At 34.6% G+C, this 11,222-nt stretch overlaps 2 protein-coding genes across 3 annotated transcripts; one reads left to right on the top strand and one right to left on the bottom strand.

Moving 5' to 3' along the window:
* On the bottom strand, positions 1 to 7,522 carry LOC135685138 (protein O-GlcNAcase). Its single transcript, XM_065200952.2, has 10 exons — positions 7,345 to 7,522; positions 7,179 to 7,230; positions 6,837 to 6,934; positions 6,449 to 6,579; positions 6,183 to 6,351; positions 3,503 to 3,601; positions 2,663 to 3,265; positions 2,045 to 2,238; positions 1,361 to 1,789; positions 1 to 933 (listed from the first exon to the last, which is right to left on the bottom strand). Exons 1-10 carry the CDS (start codon positions 7,388 to 7,390, stop codon positions 427 to 429), a joined length of 2,328 nt encoding a protein of 775 aa, XP_065057024.2. The 5' UTR covers positions 7,391 to 7,522; the 3' UTR covers positions 1 to 426.
* Positions 7,523 to 8,056: 534 nt separating this feature from the next.
* LOC135685139 (zinc finger HIT domain-containing protein 2) lies at positions 8,057 to 11,168 on the top strand. 2 transcript variants are annotated; one of them, XM_089112775.1, is made up of 3 exons: positions 8,057 to 8,175; positions 9,213 to 9,766; positions 10,362 to 11,168. In XM_089112775.1, exons 2-3 carry the CDS (start codon positions 9,240 to 9,242, stop codon positions 11,101 to 11,103), a joined length of 1,269 nt encoding a protein of 422 aa, XP_088968901.1. In that variant the 5' UTR covers positions 8,057 to 8,175; positions 9,213 to 9,239; the 3' UTR covers positions 11,104 to 11,168. The 2 variants fall into 2 exon arrangements, with proteins under 2 accessions (XP_088968901.1, XP_065057025.2); XM_065200953.2 differs by having other exon boundaries at positions 8,114 to 8,225.
* Positions 11,169 to 11,222: the final 54 nt, after the last annotated feature.

The following is an 11,222-nucleotide window of genomic DNA, read 5'->3' as shown; positions in this document are numbered from 1 at the left end:
TTAAATTTCTGGGACATACTATTACTGTACACTGTACATTTTTTTTAATTAAAAAAACAAACATCTTTATATAAATGATTTCATTTTGTCACAACATTTGACAATGGCATTTATTTATACAAATATCGTGGACCCTTAAAAGGCATCAAGTCAATTACCGCTGCCTCACAAACCAAAGCTGACCAAAGATAAAAGTTAGCCAAATCTGAGCTGACCAATTAGTGAACTTTTGAAATAAATAATTTGTATTCATATTAAGTCAATGCTACCAAGTCTATGAGAAATTTCATTCCCTGAAATAAACGAAGGCCAAGAATTCACACCCCCCCCCCTGCTTACAGATTTTCACCAAAGCAACTCAAGGTCAGCTTATGGTTTCAGGATTTAACTTATAGTGTCAACTGCTTAGGAAATTTAATCACACTGCTATAACGCTCTTATAACTACTTTACCACTAATATCCGTGTCAACTGGTTGAAAACCTAATTTGGAATACATGTCATGTTCTTCCTCGCCATTTACTTCTAATATTACAGCATTGGAGCCTAATGACTTTAATACTGACAACACCATACTCAGTACTCGTTTGAGGACCCTGGCATTTTTCGTCTTTTGATCAACATGGATGATTAAATGTGCTTTGTTGTCTAAGTGCCAGTCAGTTAGTCTTGACAAAGGGCAGTCATATTTTTTTCTTTCACTTGAATCCAAATCAGAATCTGATGTACAATTCATACTCTCCATGAATGTTTTGTTGTTTGGTACTGCAGCAACATATCCACAAATCTGATGATTGTGTTCAAGTATGAAGAGTGTATTTGAGCATTTGTTTAAATAAGGTTCAATAACAACATTGCATATAGTTTCACTGTTTTCAATATTCAAAACTTTGTCAGGACACTGGAAGGTTGTGCATAATCCAAGCAGAGTGTCCTATAAAAAAGAGAAAGTGGTTGCATGTCTAGCTGAAGAAAATGCTTGGGATTGAGCCAAAATTTCTCAATTGTCTATGTTACAAATAGGAATAAAATATATTCACATTAAGATAATTTGAATTTGTTTTCTATCTTGCATCAATAAAAAACCATAATCACAACATTATGCCAACAAAAGATGAATACACGCCAGCCATGACAGAAAAGTTGAAATAACTATGAAGTCAAGACCGTCAGCAACATCACCTGTTCTTACTAAATACATCAGAGCCACTCCATTTGTTAAAAGCTGAAATAGCTTTCTATAACAATTATACACATAGTTGATATATACATAATAAACAAGTTTCTCTGGCTAGAAGAATCAATATTTTGCATTTTCCTTTCACCAAGATAAAAACATTAACATATGCATATATAAATACCTTGTCATGATCAAGGAAGGGCCTCATATAGAATATGTCAGATGACGGCAAATCCGGTGCTGTGTCCAAAAATCCAAAACCACCATTGAATGGCATGAGTTTTTGCAGAGCAAGAGTCACCCCACCAATGTACCTGGCATGCCATGCTTCAACATATTCCTCTGCAATAAAATCAGCCAAAGGCAAATCTTCACCAGGAAAAACCTGAACATCTGTAATGTCATTTGTAGATGTTTCATTGAAATTGGATGTAGCTAACCATATCACATAGGCATGGAGTGCCAACACAACTTCTTTCACATCCCATATGTAAGGATACAGGTCAAATAGAATTGATTCATTTGGAATGTTGCTAAGCCTGGTGAATAAATCCAATACCATCTGACAAAGACTGTGGAAATTAGCAGCTCTTTCTCTCCAGCTTGTGTCCTGAAGAGCAAAATAAAAGTATTTCTATACATCTTTGAAATACCTAAAACCTTAGAGGATGAAAAGTTTTCTAGAATTAAAAATCTTCATTGGCACTGACAAAACAGTTATAAAAAAATTTATATACATAAGTCAAAAACTTGGCTTAATAAACAGCTTGATATTAAATTTCAAATCATTTCTCTTTGTACAGACTTTAAATGTCCTATTCCACATAAAAGTATATATATGCTTTTTCTCTGTAGATATACCAACCTTTTCACCAAAAAGCTGACAGTTTTTGTTCACTTGACCAGCATTGTCTCTGAGCCAACGGAAGCAGTCCAGTAAGGCTTTACCACTGATGCCATGTTCATAAGGAAGGTAAAACAAATCAACCAACAAACTTAAGTCAGCAACTGTTACACCTGATGTCTTTGCATCACCTTTTATGTCAACCGAAGACGACTCTAAAAACATGAAGAAAGTTAGTATTTTAATATATATATATACTTGAAACATGAATTTAACAACTACAGTAACATGAATGAAGCACTTCTCTTTTAAAATATGTCCCTGATTTTAAAGGGTCATTTTTCCATGAAATGTATGTATATATATATATATATATATATACATATCTATTGTAATTTAGGTTGATAAGTAGGCTCCTCTGATTTTGTAAAGTTATTACCGATGAAGCGAAAGCGAAACGTCTTACGAAAGTGTTTTCTTTGATTCTATATATATATATATATATATATATATATATATATATATATATATATATATATATATATATATATATATATATATTATTAACATGTAGCTAAAATTTTATCACTAACTAAAATGCAAGGAAAAGATTTATCAGCAGAAAACAATAAAACTCACCTTCACCAGTAGTGATATCAAGACCATACTGTCCAGTATGTACCATCTGTCCATTCACTATGGATGCCATTGTGTGCCGCTTGGCATATGACTTTACTTCAACTGCCTTGGGTTTGTCAAATTCAACGAGCCAATCATCTATTGCAAGTTTCAATGCAATTTTTGGATCATAACTTGTTACAACAGATGTGACATCAGCTGGTGTAAGTGGGTAGAGGTCAATATGCATTGTTCCTTCTGTATCTGGAACATCAACATTCTCATCAATTTGAACTTCCATTGGATCATATCCCAGATCACATGAATCCTGTTCTTGGGTACAGTCTGCCGTCTCCTTGTATGCATTTGAGGCCACCCTGCACCATGTAGCAAATGTGTGTATGCCAACAAAATTGGCCTCAAATTCACAGTTTGGGTTAGTAAGGACCCCATTCAGGTATTTGTATAGTTCTACTGGTCTACCACTGTAAGGACCAAGAAAGACGCGTCGGTGATCATAATCATTAGCATGTATGTTGTCCCAAATAACAGGCTTTCTTCTGAGAACTTTTGATAGTTCAAGAAGAGACTCCGGTGTTATCACCTGTGATATGACCTTGTCACCTGAAAGTAAGAGAAATTAAAAAAACCATGTATAATATTTATATATGCAGTGTATATTGGTTATCTTTACCTGAGGAGACCAAACATGAAATAGAAATCACAGGAGCCCTGGTTGATTGGCATGAGCATATTGTTAGAAATAATGGTTTGAAGTCAGAAATAGAAAAATAGACACTATGCTAGCAAAAGAACAACAGTTCAAAGTTGCTATTTTGATATCACCAATTTTAAGCTTACCTGTCCAAAGGATATCAATTTCTGGGCTTAGCTTTGTGCCAATAGTATTCAAGTACTCTGATTTGCAGACACTGGGGAATGCCCTTGTCTTGCAGTACTCTAGAGAGAAAACAACACATCAATCAACAGGCCAAATGTATCTATGTTATGCCAAATTCTCCAAACTTCCTTAAAACCATCTTACCATGCACCCATTCTAGCAAGTTTTCTTGTGGATGCTACCTTTTTATCTAAAGGATGACTGCTTGATTCAATGGCAAGTGTGGTGCAAAACTGAGCAACTGTGTCCAAAATATGAAAATCTCCCCTAATAATGAACATGCACACGGCATTTTTGACAACACTGTAACTCATCATGGGAGGTGAATGATGGTTTTATCATTTTCTGGGAATGACTGCCAAAAAAATTTGAATCTGCATTGAGTCACAGAGTTGACAAAATACACAAATAAACTGAAATAACTTCATCTCTTTCATGCAATTAACAGCCAATAGTTGTATGATACAATAATTTCAATTTCTTACTGAGCTGCACTAAAACATGACACAGACAGGCAAGCAGATAACTGGTCATAAATGTGCCAAAATGATAAGTACAAATATATGGATACACCCCTTTTTAAAGTCAGTGTTTACAAATTCTGATATCCTCAACATCTGGAGTAAAAATAACAAAAGAAAGGCCTCCCAATTAAATAATTTTTAGTTGCTTATTGTTTAATGTTCCATTACAAACTGAAACAGTTATCATCATTTGGCACATTTATGAAATGCAGAGCAGAACTAGAAGAATAATACTACTTTGTTGCATGTCTAAAAAGCTCAGAATACTTTTTGACTCTCCTATATAGATTATGCATTTAGTAAAACCTTTAGCATCCCATTACAAACTACTGTACAAGATGTATATCATGAAACAAGTAATCATTTCACCATCCCATCTGAGCTTCTTACACATCAACATTGAAAAATCATATAAAAAAATAAGAACAGTAAATTGGCTACCACTGCTGATGGCTAAACATTTTCCTTGGCTGGCATACACTCAATAATAAGAATGGTTGCCAACAGAAAACTGAAATCACATTTTAATCCCTCTTAATTCTTCATTCTTTTGAAACAAAATAAAAATCCCCAAACCATCAGCAACTTAAGCCATATAACTAATAAAAAATCAGCCCTGGAAAGGAGAGAGACTGGATAAGCCTGCCTGTCAATCAATTATCCAAAAGCAAAGAGGAATATGTGACATTAGATGGAATACCTGAAGTTTGACAATGTTGGCAAAAAAGCAAATTTAATTCGAATTCAAAATGAAATATTTGTTTTCAACCCCTTTTGAGTGGAAGCTCCCAGCAACATTCTGATGTGCTACAAAGAAAGCATGGAAGATGTTTTGTTTTCTGACATATTCCTTGTTTGCTTTTGCATAGAAAGAGCAGCTCATATAAACACTTTTGGATATATTTTTCACTAGCTCAATTTAAATCACCACACTTAGTCACTTTGTTCAAACCTATGCATTCATTCAAATCCATGCACTTACTTAGGGGAGATGCAGTCTTGTGAGGTCCACTGCATCATTTATTATATGTATAAATATATAAATTATTATTTTCTTTATCTGGCAGTCAAGCGAATGCATTTGTTTGAGAAGCAATCATCCTTTATACTTTCACCCAGTTCTGTACCTGATAGAGAATTTGGCAATAAAAAAACCAAAACCAAGAAAAACAAACAAAAAGTTGGGAGAGTATTGAAATTCAAGGGACAATTTGAGGATAGGAAAGTGACAGTAGCAGAAAGGAGCGAAAAGGGAAGGCTGTTTTTCAAGCAAATAGCTGAAAACCTTCAGACTCATCCCAATGCCATGAGCATCTTCTATCAGCTTGAAGTTTTTGTTTTTAAAGTTCCTAGAACTGAATATGATAAGCCAATGTAAACATATTGGGTCCGTACATGAAGACCCATAAACTTTTATAAAATTATTCCATGTCATCAAGGCAGCCAACTTCTTCTTTCTTTGAAGTATTTCTCTCTTCTATGCTTGCATGTAAAATCCATTTGTTTTGTCTTTCCATCCAAACATCCATTACAATATAGGAAATTCATCTTTGTTCAAAACTTAATACTTATAAACTGTATCTTCTACATTACACAATTTTTTCAAGGGATACTTTAGAGTTTAAATTTCAAACTTGACATGTCATAAGCAAATTATAAAGATATAACAACTATCAAGAAAAGAAATGTGCTAACTAAGCAAAAATACTGCATTGAAATTTAGCAACAATATACACAAAACAATCAAGATTCCTTTGGAGCAAGAGTATCATCACTGTTTTTGCATAATAATGATTATTGACAGTTAAGGCAACAGGGTTTTGGGAATTAGAAATGTTTATGTCTCAGTTGTCCAGACTTTTTAAAAAAAATCTAGATCAGAAATTTCAAGCTCACTTTTGTAGGGTTTTAAGACTATCAGCTACTTTTTTGCAATAATTTTGCTTATCTAACACCTTTATGAAATGATTTGGTAGGCTTGTACTTACAAAATCTGAAAGACCAGCTAGCATTGAAAAATATACTTATATTAGACACTTGGTGGATCTTGGTAGGTAAATACAACAACTTATCAGTCACAGTTAAAAGCAGTTAACATAAAAAAATTATGACTTACCAGTTGGGCAGAAAAGGAACCTTGGTTTCTTCAGATACTGAAAGAGTTCATTTGTAAGTATAGACTGTGCCTCTGCAGATGATTTGTAGAGGTTGCAATCTGAAACTTTCAACCTTGGATCAATGTCGTCAAACAGGATGGCAAAGCTCTTGCAACCAAGTTTTGATACCTGAAAAAAAAACCATTTAGAAAACATAACACAAGACGAAATACACAATTAAAAAACAGACATGCAAATAACTATAATATATACACAACAACGTTACCTGTTTCATTTTCCGTTTCAGTGCAGCAACATCAGCAGCACAAGAGAAGACAATGTCCAGGCCAGGTGATATTGCATAAACAAATGTAACACCTGCCGATTCTGCAGCGGTTATAAGAGTTGCAAGCTTTCCTATCAAAACAGGTTCACAACATAAATATCTTACGAGGATGGCAAAAGTTACTACTAAATATATATACTACTCAATCCAAAATTGATAAAAAAAAGAAAAGCAGAAAATGAAGGGAAGAGTGTGAAAGAATGTCTCGCTTAACTTTCATTTAATAATGACAAAAGTTCTTGTTTCTGGACTCAAGTTTCCAAATAATTTTAACCAATTTGATGTACCAATCAATACACAAAATGAAAATCAGTTGAATATTTCTAACCTTCTTCTTCTGCTGTATAAAGTTGCCTCCAGAGAGCCCTGTGTTTCATATCATCTTTAGGTGCATAAATGTAGGTGTTCATTCCATACTTCCGGATCCTGGGAACGAAATTAAAAAAATTCTAAAATTTGCATTTTAAATTCAAAGCCTAAAAGTTAGAACTTGACAGCACGCAGAGAGACAAGTTTCTTTTAATTCTTTTCATGATCTCAGACATCACGTGATTGCTTCCAACCAACCACAATACACCCAAATCTACGCTTTGACCTGCCAGCCAAGCAAGTGAAACTATCGTCGGAAATCCCTTTTCCCATTAAAAAATATCCAGAAAAATGTATGTACCTTGTAAACAGCTCATTCCTCTGCTTGCACGTCCAGGGTCTTCCGTAGAAACCTGAAATTAAAGAAGAAAACAGAGAACTCAGCGACAGGCGTTTCCTTTAAATTTGGACGGCCTAACGAAATTTCATAGAATGGCGGAAACAAAATCAATAAAATAGGATAATACCTTCGATCACGCCACTCAGAAATGGTCTTTCTTCGATGACCACCATTCCGTCTTTCTTTTTGGCAGGAAAACACGGGAAACACCTCGATAAAAGCGTTTTACGTACGCGCGACAGCTTGCAAGAAGTCAAAGACGTTCACTTCTTTCGTCGCAATCTTCCTCGTCTGAAAGGAAATGGAAATATACCAGTTGTTAAAACTCGTCAAACAGGTTTGATAAATCTGCTAGTTCCAGACTCCTTCTTTGGAACCAGATCCCTTTTCTTTACTATTTCCACAGGGATTCTAAAGACAAAGATTGCGTCATATGTTGCACCAGCCGGGGCGAAATATTAGTATATTCCTTAAATTTAATTTATTTTGAAAATTTTATCTCGTGAAATTGGATTCTCGTAGTCGTATTGCATTGTTTCTTAATATCTTTCGTAACATCACTCATTGCAAGATTCACAGAATCCGGCGGACAGCCTATCCTGCGGTTCTTCCTTCTTACACAATCATTGTGTTGCACGAACTGATCATAGGGGCCTATAGGTAGAGTGCCCAAGGTACCGGTAAAGCTGCTTCTGAAGCATCTGCACCACAGTGGTTGCAAAATGTCTCATGAACTTTATGGATGCCCTGTATAATGTTCAGGAAACTCACTCACAAACTCACAGTAGGTCCAGACGAAGGAGAGTTTTCAACACAATTATGTAGAAGCGCCGAAGGCGCTAGATGTCTAGCTCACAAGCTCACAGGTACCCCGTGAGTCAAATTTGTTTACTTCCGCCATTTTGAATAGTGGCAAAAAGGAACTTGCTCCATTCTGGGCCTTTGTAAATTGGTAAAAGTAAGGGTTGATTTCGTTCACTTTTCTTTCGAATATTGATGTGAAATTTGGTGAGTGGCCTTATATTGCACTAAAATTTATGAATTAAAATCAATATTGGAAAAATAAGCCGTCTTTCGCCAATTACAAGCATTAACAGTCGCGGTGCTTGCTGTGGTGTGGCTGGTCGCTGGTGTTCTCTGTCTCGTCGAAATTCCAGAAAATAATAATTGATCTGTTTTAAAACGGATCCAGCTACAATTTCTAGCCACTCAATGCATTATTTTCTTAATACATTTGTACAAAGAGGTGATTTAGTTACTTTTGCTTTCTTGGTTTATAGAAACAACTGTGAAATATCTAGGCCCTAGCTCTAGAAAAAGCTGAAAATAGGTCATAATTCAGGGTTTGGATATTAATTACAGAATTGATAGCAGCCAATTTTCGTTTATTTTCATTATTTTCATTTTCATTATTGATGTTTTGTTAGACTATTCCAAAACCACAATCGTTGCTTTTAATTATTCTTCAGCACAATGCGTCCCTCCCCCGTATCTTTAGGCCTATAAAATACCTTCGGGGACATTTCATGACAAAGATTATTAATTTGGTCTTATCAAGAATAATTAAATTTAAATTCATATCAAATTTCATTTCTACAATTTCAATTGGACAAGCTAAATATGAAAAATTAGCATTTTCCTATCCATGCCATATTAGGTTTTAAACGACAGACAGAAAAATTTAAATTTTTAGATAATTCTAATTTATATGAAGATAAAAAATGCAAGCACATGCTTTTTCAATTCATAAGAACACGACATGCCACTGCTATATTCCTCCCGTAACTGCGTAAACTAAAAGAGCCATGTTTTTTAAAATTATGTTTCAAAACCCCCCAAAATTGTTATATGTTGTTGATTTATATATCTCCTCTAACTACCGGCATCAAAAAAGGCGCTTTTTGCCCCTGTTAAAAATGGCGGAAGTAAACAAATTTGCCTCACTCGGCAGTACGCAGCATGACCCGAGACTAATCTATATCATTGTTTCAACAGGTTTCAAGGCAGTAAGGCAGTTTCAAAATGGCGACTGACAACAATAAGGTGAAGTTTGACCTTCGAGTGAAAGATCTGACCAATGTGAATGATTTTGAAAATCATTCGGATGTAGATTCAAGTAAGCGATGTAAGTTTTGCAAAGTAAAGGAGTCGAAGTACACATGTCCGAAATGTAACTGTCATTACTGTGGACTTGATTGTTATAAAAGTAAGGACCACGAGCAATGTTCGGAAACATTTTACAAGGAAAACGTTTTACGGGAATTGAAAGGAATGAAATCTACAGACAAATTGAAGAGAGAAACTATGGAAATGCTTAATAAGATGAAAAAACAAAGAAACTCGGATGCAGAAATAGGCTGGGATGATGAAGCAACAGAGGGGCTCGAAGTAAGGATGCAAGGGTTGGATATCGACAACGCAAATTTCGAGGATATTTTCGTACGATTAACTGAGAAGGAAAAAAAATTATTTGATGAAATCATTGCAAAAGGAGAGGTTGAAATCGCCGAACTTGTCACTCCATGGTGGAGGGAGAATTTATATAAGGGGTTTGTATTTCTTAAATTTAAGAAGATTGAATGGAAAATATCAAGTAGTATGAAAACTAGAAACTATAAGTCAAACTAAATATCACTATTTGTCACTTTTCTAGGGTAATATGTGGTTTTTAAGAATGTTTAAGATTTTTCCAAACATAAAAATATTGGTGAAGTTTTGGGTAGGACATTTGACATAATTGAAAGCTGTTAAAATGAAAGAAAATTTTAATGAATTTAAAAGGGCAAAACTTTTGTTTTGACCCAAATTGAATTGGTTTAAAAGGGGTTGCCAAGCAATTTTTGGGAAACAAAACTTCCCAAAAGGGTTTATTACCATATTATCCTCATCCATGGCCATTCAATAGAATGTAGCTAAGTCACACACAATATCAGTTGGCACCGCATTACAATTTTATCTAAGCATACATACAATTGGTAAACACTTTTCAATGCTATGCATATGTGTCTCCATGGACTTAAGAACTGTCATACCCTGCTGACTGATTCTCAGTTCAACTGTCAAGTGTACTTGCTTATAGAACTATATGTAGTGAAAAGTTGCAATTATTGCTTGGTGGGACAATAATGTTTTTTTTCATTTCAGAGTAGAAGAGATGAATGGTGAAAAGAAAGTTAATTTTGAAACAAACAGGACTCCAAGACTTATTCAAAAGATTGAGCCATTGAATATTCTGCTTCCAAATAAAGTGCCTAGCCCAGTTATACCATTCAACATATGTGAAGTTATAATAACATATTGCTTTGTATATAGATTATATAACGGGGAGCTCCAGGAATCACCACAAGAGGCCTTAGATACCATCCTTGAACTATCTCCTGTTATGAAAGATAGCCATTCTTATACTGATGTGGAGTGCTGTCTTATATTATTTGTTCAGAGAGTTAAGTCATTAGTATCATTAAAGGCTGCTTTGGATCCTGTTCATGAGCCATTTGATGATCTATTTATGATCATTTCATCATATAGCTGGGTTGAACTAGAGGATAAAAACAAAAAGCTTGTTGCCACCTCAATCCTTTGTGTTTCAGATTTGCATTGCTTATTTAAAAATGCAGCCATGGAGCTGACAAGAACAAAAAATAAAACCAAAGAGGAAAAGGAAAAGAAGAAGTTATACCAGAAAGTAACTAAAAAACTATACTTTCTGGCATCTTGGCTTGTAGAAAACCAACACACATTGTCCTGTTTGGAAGGGAAGATCAAAGATGTGAAGTCCAAAGTTACTGCCTACTGGGAAGGTGTAAAGGAGGAAAGAAAAGAGTTTGAAACATTTCTAAATGAAAAGAGAAATAATACAGAGAAACAAATTATTGAAGAACTTTGATATCAGAAAATTGTTCATTGCTGCAAATAGTCATAAATTTTTTATTATATTTTCTTCTGATTGAACTGTTGTTTATCCCCTTGTGCCAATATCCATCTTGTTCACTCACTTGAAGCTCA

Source organism: Rhopilema esculentum, chromosome 15 (assembly GCF_057945365.1).
Source record: "Rhopilema esculentum isolate cy_ngs chromosome 15, ASM5794536v1, whole genome shotgun sequence".
NCBI lineage: Eukaryota > Metazoa > Cnidaria > Scyphozoa > Rhizostomeae > Rhizostomatidae > Rhopilema > Rhopilema esculentum.
This window is presented reverse-complemented; position numbering and strand designations above follow the sequence as displayed.